The sequence below is a fragment of the Manis pentadactyla genome, chromosome 10, assembly GCF_030020395.1.
Source record: "Manis pentadactyla isolate mManPen7 chromosome 10, mManPen7.hap1, whole genome shotgun sequence".
Classification (NCBI taxonomy): Eukaryota; Metazoa; Chordata; class Mammalia; order Pholidota; family Manidae; genus Manis; species Manis pentadactyla.
Genome location: NC_080028.1, coordinates 13,720,569 through 13,737,636, shown reverse-complemented (window position 1 = coordinate 13,737,636; position 17,068 = coordinate 13,720,569). Strand labels below are relative to the sequence as shown.

At 40.7% G+C, this 17,068-nt stretch overlaps 1 protein-coding gene across 3 annotated transcripts in view; it reads right to left on the bottom strand.

Annotated features, from left to right (window-relative positions):
* The window catches only part of SYN3 (synapsin III), a 448,045-nt gene that overhangs the window by 348,096 nt on the left and 82,881 nt on the right, over positions 1-17,068 (bottom strand). For all 3 annotated transcript variants that reach the window (XM_036902842.2, XM_036902843.2, XM_057486431.1), the window contains exon 4: positions 3,266-3,357. In XM_036902842.2, coding sequence (XP_036758737.2) covers positions 3,266-3,357 — 92 coding nt within the window. The remainder of the gene's footprint in view (positions 1-3,265; positions 3,358-17,068) is intronic.

Below are 17,068 nucleotides of genomic sequence, written 5' to 3'. Positions count from 1 at the left end.
TCTTAGGTTCTGGATGACTCTCTTAAATGGAATATAGTTGGACCTTTAAAAATCTACTCTGACAATCTTGTTGCAGGCACTGTGGAAATAAGAGCATTTAGTCCATTTACATTTAATGTAATTACTGATATACATTGGTGATAAAATATTTAACAACTCAAGCTGGGTACTTTGTGGAGGTTGCAGTTCTAACAGGTGACCATGGATTACAGGCTTGAAGGGACAGAGAAAATAAGGGATCCCCTCTTTGGGGTTTCACCACTGCTTCCAAGGGTGTGTCTCCCCTGCAATACCTGAGCATGGGGTGAACAAGGAAATGGGATGCGGGCAGAAGGATGCTGAGCTGGGACCAGAAGAGCAGTCCAATGGCCGTGCCCATCCATTGGGTGAGGCTGGCCAAAGGCATTCAGCAGGCTCAGAGCAGAGGCTATTTACCAATTTGTATAGAAAAACTTCCACATTTTACTACCCAGTATGCTGTACATGCCATTCAGAAGGATATCAGTCTGCTGATATATTTGGATTTAAATCTACCACCTTATTTTATTTGTTAACACCTGTTCTATGTTGGATCTTCTTTCTTGCCTTCATTTACTACATCTTTTTCTTTCTCTCTTGTAGTTTTCAAATATTGCATTCTGTTCCCTTTTTTAGTAATTAATTACCTTAGAAATTACCTCATGCTATTTTAACTTTTTAAAGCCTATTAACCAATACATACACTTTCCTACCTGACGATACAAGGGTCTCAGAACACCTTAATTCCATGTATCCCCAGCCTCTACTGCCTTACTGTTGTGTATCCTAATCCTTCATATGCTTTTTACATCCCTAAGACATTGCTATTGTTGTTGTCTTGAAGACAATGCTTATTAACATTTACTACCATCTTTGTCCTTCACATCTTTTTGTAGTCTATGTTATTCTGAGATCATTTTCTCTTTACCTAAAGCACACACTTGAAATTTCCCTTAGGGAGAGTCTTCTCTTTGTAAATGTTTTCATTTCGCCTTCATGCATAACAAGGTATTTCCCGGAGGATGAAATTACAGGTTGGCAATTATTTTACTTGGGCACCCTGAAGAAATTATTCCACCACCATTGCCTGGGAGCCTGTGTCAGGCTTTTACTCCAATAAAAGTCACCTGCCTTCTTTTCTCTGGCTACTTTCAAGGTGTTTCTCTTTGTCTTTCTGTGCTTCCAATATTGTGTCTTGGCGGGTAATTCTCATTACTAATCTTGTTTGAAATTTAGTGAGCTTCTGAGTTTGGTAGCGTGGTATCTTTCTGAAAGACTCCTAACCATCCATTTCTTAAAATACTGCCTCTGCTCCATTCTTTCTTCCCTCTGATGCTGAGACTGTGATGGACTGAATGTTAGACCTTCTCACGGGATCTGACCAACTCCTCTGCATTTCCAACCTCTTTCGCTCTGGGCTTCACCTCTACCTCTCACTTCATTAACACCTTTCAGCAGTGAGTAACATGCTGTTAAACACAACACATCCAATAATTTTGTTTATTGTAGTTTTCATTTCTAGAAGTTCTATTTGGCTTTTGTAAAAAATGGTTTTGTCATTTTTAAATGTTCCCTAATTCCTAATTTGAACCTGATTTTTCTTTTTAACTTAATATGTATGGTACTATTTTTTTGAGAATTGGTGTCTGATGATTCCAACATCTGCTGTCTTTGAGGGTCTCTTTCTGTTGTCTATTGTTCCTGTTTCTTTTCATTCATGGTGCCTGTGCCTGGTTACCTTTGACTGCGGGCTAGCTATTGTACAAAAGAGTATCTGAGTAATTATTTGAAGCCTGGGATGAGAGTACCTCCCTCTACAAAGGAGTCGTGTTGACTTTTGGCATGTCTGGGGTCACCCTGAACCCAGTCTCATGCTCGAGGTCCTCTGGAAAACCAGTCCAGCTGCAATCAAACTGCTCATCTACTAGTAATTCACATTCACCCTGAAGGTACAGTCCTTCGGAGTCTCAGCTTATTGTGTAGTGGTAGGGTCTACCATTATAGTCCCCACCTGGAGTGGCCCTGGGGATCGATTTCTGTCTCCCTTGCCCCTGCTAGGCTATCAAAACCAGTTTTCAAATTTGGTGCACTAAGCAAATATGCTGATAAAAAAGGTAGGTTTTGTATGCACTTCTCTCTCTCTCTCTGGGTTTCCATTTCCCCATCATCTTCTTCCTGGTGATTCCTTACTATCGTGCCAGCTCTTTAAAGGCTTTGAAGATTATCGTTATTTAAAACCATTTTTAAAGTTGTTTTCAGGGCAAGAGTTGGTCCAAGTAATATAGTCCACTATTATTAGAAATAGAAAGCCATGTAATATCTTTCTTAGTGCATGGCAGGCACTCAGTAAATGATGGCTGAATTAATTGAATTATAATTTCCCTATATACTCCTTTATTTTTTTTTGGCCTGCCTGCATTTACAAAGACTGTTTTCTACTCTCAGAATGCATAGAATGCCCACATTCCATCATTTGACAAAGCTCAGAACACAACGCCACATTTCCTCAAAGTTCTCCCTGTTTTCCGTACTTCCCAAATCTGAATCCTCTTTCTTCTCCATCTAAACCCTCACAAGACCTACCCTGTATCATTCTCTGAGTACTTAAGTGGATAGAACTATATTAATATAACTGTTCATCTCTCCTGTGAATTTATACTTTCTTGACTTTTCTGGGCTTCTAAAGAATTCCTTCACTTCCCTCCAGCTCAGCTTAGGTTATAAACAGATCTTTGAGAAAATATTACATCCAGTCCTGTTAGGTTTCATGTCCTGGGAGGGGGGACTGTTTGAACGCTTAGTCTGCCTATTGTTGCAAGCAGGATGTAGCTCGTTCTAACAAACCCTTACATTTGTACAGCACTTCTGAATCAACAGGGTGCTCGCACATCCATTCCTCCTACTTCAGCGTCGCTATTACCATGCTGCGGATGAGAAACAGCGGACAAAACAGACTACATGATATGCCCAAGTAGAGCCACAAAGCCAGAAATGGAGCCCAAACCTTTTCTCTTCCAGCCCATCCCGGGACACTGCACTTGTTTCCCCATATAATCTGTGCCACCCGTCACTCCTATCCCCACAAGACCTCGATCTCTTTGCAAGCAGACGTTCTGTATGTGAAAGTACATGTAGGGCAGGAGGGAGGCTGGATGCGGCAGCAGCGGGGCTGGCTGTGTGATGCTTACGCGCACATATGCACACCCACCTCTCAAACGGAGGCCTTCTGTTTCTCTGTCCTCCTTACCTCACAACCTTGGTCCCATTCCTCATGACCTGCATGTCCACCATGCAGCCCCCTGTGACATAGGCGGCTAGGTTCAACTCTGAGAATTCAGCCTGGAGGAGAAAGCAAAACAAAAAAGGATTCATCAACTACGGATGAAGCTAATACGCTAACATTTATCGGGTACTTCTATGTGCCAAATACATATTTATAACTCACCCAAGACTTAGGAAATTGGTAACATTATTTTCTTCCCTTTTTGAAAGATGAATAAACTGAGGTGCACAGAAGCATGGTGACATGCCCATGGTTACATAATTAATAAAAGGCAAAGCTGGACTGAAACCCTTGTGTCTCTGATTCAGCCACTACTAATTTCTACCACCTTGAAGAAGAAGAAGCAACTCTAATGCCAGGACCATCAGAGGCCAAATGCTGCCGATGATACATTTTCTCTCGATTTCCTCAGCTTCAGGCTACGTGACGGGTCGTATATCACTGTTAATGGAACCCTCCTCGACTTATCTGTGCACTGTCCCCTTTTTGGTTTGACCCCTCCCCTCACTCCACCCACATGGCTACTGTAGAAGCACCATGTTTGTGCACAGAAGTACTGTTCCCCTGGTCACAGTTAATGGGCTGGCACCTGACCCAGGATGGAGGAATAAGACGCCGTCCCATCAGAGCTTGGAACTGCAGAGTGATTTACACAGTTTCTTTCTAGGGGGCCGTATCATCTTTAATGCACAAACCTGTGTGCAACTAGGGGTCATATTTCCTGCCATTTGGATTAGGGAAGCACAGAAAACTACGGTAGAGGGAGAGAGAGAGAAAGGAATGTCACAGTCACTAAGAGAGGGGCAGAGGCAAGAGTCTGGGAGCACTCGCGGGGTTTATGTAATAGCTATAATCCTGCTCTTAGATTTTAGGAGATACCTCTGTATCCCTATGAGTTCATCTTTGTGTTCTTATCTGTTTAAGCAAAAAAAGAACTCCTATTGTCTGTGACTAGAATCTTATGGAATAAATCACTCCTACCAGATAATATGCTCCCTGGGGATAAGGGCTTGATGCTACAAACTTCTGTACTAGTTTCCTAGGGTTGCCCTAACAAAACACCACCCCTACCTCGGTAGTTTAAACAGCAGAAATTAATTTTCTCCCAGTCTGGAGGCCTGAAGTTCAAAATCCTGGTGCCAGCAGGCCTGGTTCCTCCTAAGGCTGTGAGGGGGGGGTCTTCCCAGGCTCTTACCTCCACCTGGAGATGGCAGCCTTCCCCCCCAGGACTCCTCTGTGCATCCCTACAGACAAAGCTCCCCTTTTTCTAAGGACACTGTCGTGCTGGGTTAGGGCCACCCCAATGACCTCACTTTAACTTGATCACCTCTGTAAAGATGCCCTCCAAATAAGGTCACATTCTGAGGGACTGGGGGTTAGGGCTTCAACATATGAGTTTTGGGGACACACAATTCACCCTGTAACCCCATCCTAGGAAGTGCATATTACCAAACTGTGCCTTCTGCAGAGTAGATGCCAAAAGCTATTTCTACGGATTTAATGAATAAAAATAACTACTCACCTATATGAAACACTCATATGTGCAGGAGACTGTCCTAGGCATTCTACATGTAGGAATTCATTTAACCCTCACTCTTAGCCAAATGAAAAAAGCAAGGCACAGAGAGATTAAGTAACTTGTGCAATGTCACAGAGTCAGTAGCAGAGCCACTATTTCAACCCAGGCTCCAGCCTGTTTTTAACTGCTGCCCCCCACTGCCCCCACTGGTTAGCTGACTAAGGCTTTGGATGGAGTACAACTGGGAATTTTAGAGGCCTAAAAATAACCCATTTAAAGAGAAAAACAAGTTTATATTGAAGGGAAATATCATTCAAATGTACTCCCTTGGAAATGGTTAACAGGAATTATGACCAGAGACCTAGCTGGCTCCCCAGAGAGCCTTCAAGCAAACTCCGAGGGCTTATGTCTCCTGCTCTCATTAATAACCTCATTAGGCTGTGGCAGGTGAAAAGCAAAGAGTCCTGTTAATGAATCCAGGTTAGTAAATAGTAATGACCTGCTTATTAAGTCTCATGTCTTAAAAATTCAGTTCCATCATCTTTAGGACACTTCATTGGCAAGATTACAAAGAAAAGTTAGCAAGAAAAGTATTGCGTATGTGTGTGGAGAAAAAGAAGTGAGAAGAAAGTTGCAACATAGGATGGTTGGGTACCAAATCCATGACGAAAGGGAGTGAATCAGATCTTGGATGGCAGACCCTCCAATCAAAGGAGGCAAAGACCAAGAGCGCTGTAGTGTCACCAAGCTGAGGAATCAGAGATTAGAGTTCAGGGAGGCTAGAATTTGCAGGAAAGAATATCAGAAAAGATGCAACTGCATAGAAAAAGATCTCCAGGGAGATCTCTAAGTCCTTCGTTGAGTACTGATCTGAACATGCATAAAAAGAAACTGTCAAGGCCAGGAAAAGAACCATCAGAAAACAGTACACTCAACAATCTCCAGAACTCAAGCAAGGCTGGAAATAGTTCATGTTCTCATCAGCTAAAGTGTAAAGACCTTGTAACATGAGAAGAGTCCTCAAAATTTAGTAATGGTACTAAATTAGCCCTGGATTGAAGCATGCTCTGTATCTGGGATGACCAATTTGTTCTACTTTGTTTGGAGCAAAGTTTTAAAGATTTTTAAATTCCTGCTTCCCAGAAACCTCCTAGGTCCCAATTTTTAACTGAAAGTCTCATGTCCTGGGAATCTCCTTAGTATCAGGCAAATGCAAACAATTAATCACTCTATCTAGATCTGTCCTAAGAAGCTTGAATGCATGCCTTGAAGGGGTTAAGTTATCCCAAGTAACTTAACTGCATCCCCAAAGTACACTACTTAAAGGATTACAACAAAACCCAGTACCCAACACATAAAATCCACAATGTAAAATTTATGGCATTCAATCACAAATTACCAGTCATTCAAGGAGGCAGGAAAATATGACCCATAATAAAGAGAAATCAATCAATAAGAGCAGATCCAGAAATGAAAGAGATATGATGGGAATAGCAGAAATGGAAGTTAAAACAACTATTATAACAATGTTCTACATTCTCAAGAATGTAGAGGGGAAAAAACATTAACTGATGAGAAGAGAAGTAGAAAATGTAAAAATGGAAAACTAGGACTTCTAAAGACAAAAATATATCTTAAGTGGAAAATGTACTGTATGGGATTAATAGCAGATTAGACACTGTAGAAGAAAATACTAGTGAACTCGAAGAGAACACAATACAAGCCATAGGGAATGAAGCCCAGGAACAAAAATACTGAGAAAAGGGAACGAAAAGAAAGGGAAAGGAAGGAAGGAAAGAAGGAAAAAGAAAGGAAAGAAGGACAAGAAAAGAAAGAGAAGGAAAGAAAGAAAAGGAGGGAGGGAGGAAGGAAGAAAGAAAGAAAAAGAAAGCGAGCGAGTAAGCGAGCTCAGTGAGCTCTGGGAAAGTACCAGGTGGTCTAATGTGTGTGTAACTGAAGTCCCAGAAAGACAAAAGGAAGGAACATCAAGAAATATTTAAAGAAAACTGGACACAAATTTTCCAAATTTGATGAAAACTATAAATCCACAGCTTGAATTTGAAAGAATTCAACAAGTCCCAAGGAGAAGAAACAAAAAGAAATTCACACCAAGGCTTGTAATAATCAACTCAGTAAAAACCAGTGATGAAGAAATGCACTTTATATTTCATTTAATAAATGAAATCTCACAGTGGCTTTTTTCACTCATTTTATCTGTGAGATTCATCCAGGCTATTGTGGTTAGCAGCATTCATTTTTTATTTCTGTGCAGGGTTTTACTGTCTCTGAGTATACAATAATGTATTAAATCCATTTTGCTGGTGACAGACACATGGACTATTTCTAGTCATTGGCTATTAAAAAAATGTGTTATGTGCATTCTTACACATCTTTTTTGGTAGACAAACACACTCATTTCTCTTGGGAATATATGTAGGAGTGGAATTGCTGGGCCATAAAACAGAAATATATTCAGAAGACATCACTGAAGAATTTTCCAAAATGGTTTTGTCAATTTAAACGCATATCAGCAATATGAGAATTATAGTTGCTCCATGTTCTCTTGAACACTTGGTATTGTCAATGTTTTTAATTTTAGCTATTCTGGTGGGTGTTCAGTGGTAGCAATTATGATTTTAATTTGCATTTCTCTGGTAATCGATGATGTCTTGAGCACCTGTTCACAGGCTATTTAGCACGTTAGATAATATTTTTGGTGAAATGCCAATTCAAGTCTTTTGTTCATATTTGTATTTATTTGCATTTTTCTAATTAATTTGTAAGATGTATGTTAAAATCTAGATATAAATTCTTTGTTAGATACATTCATTTGCAAATATCTTTCATTCTGTGGCTTATCTGTTTTACTTCATTTTTAAGTGAAGATTATTATGTAAGAAGTATAATTTAATACTTTTTTCAGTTAGCGTTTTTATTGTATTTATATTAAGAAATGTTTCCCTATCCTAAGGTCATGTAGTTACTCTCCAATGTTTTCTGCCAGAAGCTCTATGGTTTCATATTTTACATTTAGGTCTGTAATCCACCTATAATTAATTTTTTGTGTAAGGTGTGAGGTAGGACTCAAGGTGCAGTTTTCCCTTATGGTTACTCAAATACATTGGCACTATGTATGAAAAAGACCCCTCTTTCCCAGCAGAGTTGCACTGGTGCCTTGCCAATCAAGTCACTTCAGAGGTAGTCTGTTTCTAAATTCTCTAGTCTATTCTATGGATCTACTTGTCTACCCTTGAGTCAGTGTCAAGTTGTCTCAGTTACTGAAGCTTTATGGCGAGTCTCAACATCAGACGGCATAATATCATTCTAAGAGGGAAGGTGCCTAGATAGGCCCTGGTGGTAACAGGTCCCAACACAAGGTAGCATGACCACACCTCTCGTCTCCTCTGCCTGCTGAGCAGACACAAAGTCTTCCTATTCACCCACTCCAAAATACACACAGACACTGGGCAACCAGACAACCTCAAAGGCTCTGTCCCAAATAAACTGAGAGGGTATTTCCCTAGTGATATGACTGACCTGACTGGACAGGATGTGTTCTACTATGCCCTGGTTCAGACCACAACCCACCACTACAGCCAGGCCTCTCAAAGTGCTCCTCAGGGAAACCCCACCTCTCTTAAAGGTTAAAAAGTATATACGCATTAAGAGCCCAGCCCCTCCAGCTTTGCTGATAGGGAAAACAATTCTCAACAGCTTCTTAGGTGCCTGCCAGCTGAGAAGTTAATGAATGGAGAAGCAAGCACTTCTATTACTTTGAGTCTTCACCTATCCTGAGGAACGGTGCCTGTGGCCCTCCACTGTCACCACCCTCACCTACCCCTACACATTTCTCTTTGCTTTATAAAGGAACTTTCAAGGGTCAACAAAGTTCTAAATGCCTGTTTTTTTAACTTCTTTCCACCCATTGAAAGCTTGAGCACACTATCTCATTTGCATTATTTTTTGCCTATTTGTTGCTAGCAGGGACATTTAAAAGGGGTTCTTTCTCTAATTTTTAACAGAAAAGAATAATGTCATAATATATAGCTTTGGAAAATGAAGATAGCTGTGTGTAATTCTGATTGTCAAGATTTTGTTTGAGAAGGGAAAGCAGTGATGGTATACATTTGCAGGCTTTTACCTCTAGACACCACTTAAGACAGGCAGGTTTTCCCAACAGTAAGCATACATAGGATCTTGGTATTTTGCTATTCTTGTTGAAACCAGGCGTGTTTTTCAACATTGATCTCAATGATAGCTGAAACTGCCAGATTATCTGAGTTTTCCTGTCTATGACTTTTTAAAAAATGTGTACATGGACAAATCAAAGATGACTGGAAAAGGAACTGGCCTTGAAGTCTGAGGACCAAGGATCTAAATCTTGGATTTGACACTGACGCAATGTATGACCTTTGGTGAACTTCTCACTCTCCACCTTAACTTTCTTCATGTTTAAAATGAAAGAGTTATAATAAATCGAATCAATGACATCTATGATCCCTTTCATTTTTATATCTCTCTCTTTCTCAACTCATGTCCACAATCATCAATGAAGGAAAAAAACTACTATCATAGCATACTTTATGAAAAAGGAATGCAAAGCAATATTTTCATTAGACAGCCATTCACTGCTTTATACCCAGCTCCAGGCACATAGTAGGTATTCAAAAATACCGATTGAATGAAGTGTTATCTTTTACTTTACAGATGAATAGATACCTACTCTTGCTAAGTAACTTGACTTCTGAAACTCTGTCCATTGCCAGATCCACTAGTCCAGTGGAGGGTATTTCCAGGCAGAAAGTAGGGGAAAGGCCCAATCTAAGTTTCTAGGAACAAAAGCACAGGTAAGAACACAGGGCTATTAGGTCAACAGAATAGTGAGGTATCTTTTGTAGCTGGAACATGAAGTATATGGAGGAACATAATAGGAGACAGAGCCAGAAAGGTGGGTCACAGACCAGACATGGCTGGAATCATATCTACCTCTGAAATCTCTTCTATAGCTCCCTAGATCAGAAGGAGATAGAAGCACCTGTTTATAATTAAACTCACATCCTGTTCCAAAATACACATGCACGTGCATGCAAACACACACAGACACACACCTGTGCAGGAACAAGATGGAATGCATTCAGTTTTCTGTAGGGCCTTTGGCTGCATTCTCACTGGAACTGGCACCTGGGAAGTATGTGATGCCAAGTAATGTTACTGCAGGCATGGGGTATTCATGTTTAGTCACTAATAATTGCATTTGCGATGATAATGATGTTGATGACAGAATGGGAAATGGTGATTGCAATCATTATGATAATAAGCTGAAGGGTGCTATTAGGCCAACTGATCAACAGGAAAGAAACTAAAATTGGGACTTGGAATTGGATGACTGACTGGAATGTACACAAGAAACCGAGAATGTGTGGGAATGTGAAGGTGTATCAGCCTTGACCATGAAGCCTGACTGAAGGAGGATTTCAACACAATAAGATGTTGTCCAGAGCTCCTAAAAAAGGCAAGATGCTGGCAGACAGACTGTTCTGCAATCCAAGGGTGGCTGATAAAATACTAGAAATTCCTGTCAGTTTGTGAAGACCTATCTGGATCCTTAAATCTGTAGAGTGTGCCCCTCTCCATGGTCTTAGGCATTCCATATATTTTGCTTGAGGAGAGACAGACAGAAAGACAGACAGATACTGAGTTGGAAGGAGAAGGTGGGCAGCCTCCATTACCTTTCCTAACGCTAGGTCAATTTCTGACTCTGCCTTGTTCTCTAAACTTTCTTCCTATACTTCGTAAAGAGGGACTGCTAATCTAGTCATCAGGATATCACAGTATTACATGTAACAGTGGGAAGAGTCACTGCTGGGTTGAAAAGCCAGGCAACCACGTGTGCTGGCTTCCACTCTGTTTCTCTGTGGCTGAGTGTCTGCTGATCTGCATGGTGGTCATGGTGATTTTTCTCCCTCCTGCCTCTGCAGCTCCTCAAAGAAGATGACCTCAGCATCCCTCTTTCTCTCTGTCACTCTCTCTTCCATGAGTTGGCTGTAGTAAACTCTGATTCTAGGAGTCCCAGATGTCCTGCTTTTCATAACTGTGTTCATTGTACCTTGAAATTATTTAGTAATAATAGCCACATATTTAGTAACACCCACAAATATGATTTTGACTTAAAGGTGGGTAAGATTGGTGGGATTCTCAAGATGGTGGCATGAGTATGGTGGTGGTGGAAATCTCTTCCCAAAACCATATATATTTTGAAAATACAGCAAATACAACTATTCCTAAAGAGTGATGAGAAGATACAGTATATGAGCCAGGCTACATCTGCGAGAACACAGTATCTCACAGAAAAGGGTAAGATACAAAGCCGTGACCGGGCAGGACCCAAGCACTCCCCGCACCCCAGCTCACTGGTGGGAGGAAAAGAATCAGAGTGGGGAGGAGTGGAAGCACAGGACTGCTAAATAAAAAAACCTAGTAATCTGCCCCAGGAGCACAGACACACATTGCATGGTGCACTGGATATTAGAGGAGCAGAAAAGCAAAATCAGAGATGTAAGATTGCAAACAAGTTCCCAAAGCCAGCTGCCCTGGAACACAAGAAAAGCAGGTGCTTTAAAAGTCTTAAAGGGACAAGGGTTTAATAGGTGGACAAAATTGTCCTGGCACACTTAGCCTAGCAGGCTGGGAACTTTAAGGAACTTCAGGCACCCTTATCCCCTGGGTGGCAATGCAGCTCCAAACCCCCTCAAAGTGATAAGCAGCCTGCCGTTCCTTCCCCCCCTGCCCCACCAGCACTGCAAGCAAACCAGCTGACCCACCACTGCTGTGGAACAGGCAAGGAGCAGCCCCACCTACAGCAACCACACAGCTTAACAGAGAGGCCTCTCCCTGTGTGTGGCTAACGGGCCCAGACCCAGAGGCTGCTCATGGCGCATGGTTGACCGGCAAAGACAGTGGAGACAGGCAGAGAGTCAGGGAAGCTGAAGGGGCTCTGTTCTCACAGCAGAACACACGCCGCTCGCCATCCTGAGGGCCGCCCTGCCCACGGCAGCTCAGGTGATTAACCCAGAGGCTGCTCCCTCTGTGTGGTTGACTGGCACAGAGAGCAGAGATGGGTGCAGAGTCCGGGAAGCACAAAGGGGCTCTGTTCTCATGGCAGAACATGTGCCGCTGACCTGTGACCCCTGCCAGTGCCCTAGGCTGTTCCAAGGGCCACTCCCCCCTCCAGAGTAGCTCAGGGGATTAACCCAGAGGCTCCTCCCTGCACACAGTAGACCAGCACAGATAGCGAAGACATGCATGGAGAACTGGGAGAGGCACAAAGGGGCTTTCCTCTTGTGGCAGAACATGTGTTGCTGTCCTGTGACCCCCACCATTGCCCTAGGCCATCTCGAAGGCCGCTCCGCCCATGGCAGCTTAGGGGATTAACTCAGAGGCTGCTCCCTGTGTGAGGTTAACTGGCACAGACAGCAGAGACAGGCAAGGCAACCGACAAGCAGGAAGGGACTTTGTTCTCTCAGCTGACACATGCGCCACTCACTGGTGACCACTCCCACTGCCATGAAAACACCAGAGAGAGGGCTTGGTGAGACTGCAATCATCAATCTTCCTGAAAGAGAATTCAAAATAAATGTCATAAACATGCTGACGGAGCTACAGAGAAACATTCAAGAACTAATGGATGAATTCAGGAGGGAGACTACAGAAATGAAACAAACAATGGAAGAATTTAAGAGCAGACTGGATGAGGTGGAAGAGACTCTTAATGGAGTAGAAATCAGAGAACAGGAATACAGAGAAGCTGAGGCAGAGAGAGATAAAAGGATCTCTAGGAATGAAAGAATATTAAGAGAACTGTGTGATCAATCCAAATGGAACAATATTCACATTATAGGGGTACCAGAAGAAGAAGAAGAGAGAAAAAGGGTTAGAAAGTGTCTTGGAAGAAATAATTGCTGAAAACTTCCTCAAGCTGGGGAAGGAAATAGTCTCTCAGACCATGGAAGTCCACAGATCTCCCAACACAAGGGACCCAAGGAGGACAACACCAAGACATACAATAATTAAAATGGCAAAGATCAAAGACAAGGACAGAGTATTAAAAGCACCCAGAGAGATAAAAAAGATCACCTACAAAGGAAAACCCATCAGGCTATCATCAGACTTTTCAGCAGAAACCTTACAGGCCAGAAAGGAATGGCATGATATATTCAATGCAGTAACACAGAAGGGCCTTGAACCAAGAATACTGTATCCAGCAAGATTATCATTTAAATTTGAAGGAGGGATTAAACAATTCCCAGATAAGCAAAAGCTGAGGGAATTTACCTCCCACAAAATATCTCAACAGTGTATTTTAAAAGGACTGCTCTAGATGCAAGTATGCCTAAGGCTAAATAGCTGTCAACAAAAAAAATAAAACCACAGCAAAGAACATAGACCAACCAAATACTAACTAAATGCAAAATAAAATAAGCTATCCACAAAATCCATCAAGGGAAACACAAAGAGAACAGAATAAAACACCTAACATATAAAGAGTTGATGGGGAAGGAAAAGAAGGGAGAGAAATAAAGTATCATCAGACTATGTTTATAATAGCATAATAAGTGAATTAAGTTAGATGGTTAGATAGTAAAGAAGCTGCCCTTGAATCTTTGGTAACCACGAATCCAAAGCCTGCAATGGCAAGAAGTACATATCTATTGATAATCACCCTAAATGCAAATGGACTGAATGCACCAATCAAAAGACACAGAGTAATATAATGGATAAAAAGCAAGACCCATCTATATGCTACCTACAAGAGACTCATTTCAAACCCAAAGACATACACAGACTAAAAGTGAAGGGATGGAAAAAGATATTTCATGAAAATAATAGGGAGAACAAAGCAGGTGTTTCAGCACTTGTATCAGACAAAATAGACTTCAAAACAAAGAAAGTAACAAGAGACAAAGAAGGACATTACATAATGATAAAGGGGTCAATCCAACAAGAGGATATAACCATTATAAATATCTATGCACCCAACACAGGAGCACCTACATATGTGAAACAAATACTAACAGAATTAAAGGAGGAAACAGAATGTAATGCATTCATTATAGGAGACTTGAACACACCACTCACTCCAAAGGATATATTAACCACACAGAAAATAAGTAAGGACACAGAGGCACTGAACAACACATTAGAATAGATGGACCTAACAGACATCGACAGAACTCTACACCCAAAAGCAGCAGGATACACATTCTTTTCAATGCACATGGAACACCTTCCAGAATAGACCACATAACTAGGCCACAAAAAGAGCCTCAGTAAATTCAAAATGATTGAAATTTTACCAACCAACTTCTCAGATCACAAAGGTATAAAACTAGAAATAAATTGGAAAAAGAAAAAAAAAGGCTCACAAACACATGGAGGCTTAACAACATGCTCCTGAATAATCAATAAATCAATAACCAAATTGAAACAGAAATCAAGCAATATATGGAGACAAATGAAAACAACAGCACAATGCCCCAACTTCTGTGGGACGTGGTAAAGGAAGTTCTAAGGGGAAAGTGTATAGCAATCCAGGCATATTTAAAGAAGGAAGAACAATCCCAAATGAATAGCATACATTAAAAATTATTGAAACTGAAAAACGAAGAAGAAATGAGGCCCAAAGTCAGCAGAAGGAGGGACATAATAAAGCTCAGAGAAGAAATACATAAAATTGAGAAGAATAAAACAATATAAAAAATGAATGAAACCAAGAGCTGGTTCTTCAAGAAAATAAACAAAATAGATAACCACCATCCAGACTTACTAAGAAAAAAAGAATCTACACACATGAACAGAATCAGAAATGAGAAAGGAAAAATCACTATGGACACCACTGAAATACAAAGAATTATTAGAGAATACTATGAAAACCTATATGCTAACAAACTAGATAACCTAGAAGAATTGGACAACTTTCTAGAAAAATACAACCTTCCAAGACTGACCCAGAAAGAAACAGAAAATCTAAACAGACCAATTACCAGCAATGAAATTGAATAGCTAACCAAAAAACTTCCCAAGAACAAAACTCCCAGACCAGATGGATTCACCACTGAATGTTGTCAGACATTTAGAGAAGACATAATACCCATTCTCCTTAAAGTTTTCCAAAAAAATAGAAGAGGAGGGAATACTTTCAAACTCACTCTATGAAGCCAGCATCACTCTAATACCAAAACCAGACAAAGACCCCACAAAAAAAGAAAATTACAGACCAATATCCCTGATGAACATTGATACAAAAATACTCAACAAGATATTAGCAAACCAAATTCAAAAACACATGAAGAGGATCATACACCATGATCAAGTGGGATTCATCTCAGGGATGCAAGGATGGTACAACATTCGAAAATCCATCAACATCATCCACCGCAGCAACAAAAAGAAGGATGAAAACCACATGATCATCTCCATAGATGCTGAAAAAGCATTTGACAAAATTCAACATCCATTCATAATAAAAACTCTCAACAAAACGGGTATAGAGGGCAAATACCTCAACATAATAAAGGCCATATATGACAAACCCACAGCCAACATCATACTTAATAGCAAGAAGCTTAAAGCTTTTCCCCTAAGATTGGGAACAAGACAAGAATGTCCACTCTCCCCACTTTTCAACATAGTACTGGAGGTCCTAGCCACAGCAATCAGACAACACAAAGAAATAAAAGGCATCCAAATTGGTAAGGAAAAAGCCAAACTGTCACTGTTTGCAGATGACATGATATTGTACATAAAAAACCCTAAAGAATCAACTCCAAAAACTACTAGAATATCTGAATTCAGCAAATATGCAGGATACAAAATTAATATACAGAAATCTGTGGCATTCCTATACACTAAGGATGAACTAGCAGAAAGAGAATTCAGGAAAACAATTCCATTCACAATTGCATCAAAAGGAATAAAATACCTAGGAATAAACCTAACCAAAGAAGTGAAAGACCTATACCCTGAAAACTATAAAGACACTCTTAAGAGAAATTAAAGAGGACACTAATAAATGGAAATACATCCCATGCTCTTGGGTAGGAAGAATTAATATTGTCAAAATGGCCATCCTGCCTAAAGCAATCTACAGATTAAATGCAATCCCTATCAAAATACCAACAGTATTCTTCAACAAACTCAAACAAATAGTCCTAAAATTAATATGGAACCACAAAAGACCCCGAATAGCCAAAGCAATCCTGAGAAGGAAGAATAAAGCAGGGGGGATCTCACTTCCCAACTTCAAGCTCTACTACAAAGCCACAGTAATCAGGACAATTTGGTACTGGCACAAGAACAGACCCATAGAACAATGGAACAGAATAGGGAGTCTGGATATTAACCCAAACATATATAGTCCATTAATGTACGATAAAGGAGCCATGGATATACAGTGGGGAAATGACAGCCTCTTCAACAGTTGGTGTTGGCAAAACTGGACAGCTACATGTAAGAGAATGAAACTGGATCACTGTCTAACCCCATACACAAAAGTAAACTCAAAATGGATCAAAGACCTGAATGTAAGTCATGAAACCATAAAACTTAGAAAAAACATAGGCAAAACTCTCTTGAATATAAACATGAACAACTTCTTCATGAACATATCTCCACAGGCAAGGGAAACAGAAGCAAAAATGAACAAGTGGGACTATATAAAACTAAAAAGCTTCTGTACAGCAAAGGACACCATCAGTGGAACAAAAAGGCATCCTACAGTCTGGGAGAATATATTCATAAATGACAGATCCAATAAGGGGTTGACATCCAAAATATACAAAGAGCTCATGCACCTCAGCAAACAAAACACAAATAATCCAATTAAAAAGTGGGCAGAGGAGCTGAACAGACAGTTCTCCAAAGAAGAAATTCAGATGGCCAACAGACACATGAAAAGATGCTCCACATCGCTAATCATTAGGGAAATGCAAATTAAAACCACAATGAGGTATCACCTCACACCAGTTAGGATGGTCACCATCCAAAAGACAAACAACAATAAATGTTGGCAAGGATGTGGAGAAAGGGGAACCCTCCTACACTGCTGGTGGGAATGTAAATTAGCTCAACCATTGTGGAAAGCAGTATGGAGGTTCCTCAAAAAACTCAAAATAGAAATACCATTTGACCCAGGAATTCCACTCCTAGGAATTTACCCTAAGAATGCAGGAGCCCAGTTTGAAAAGACAGAT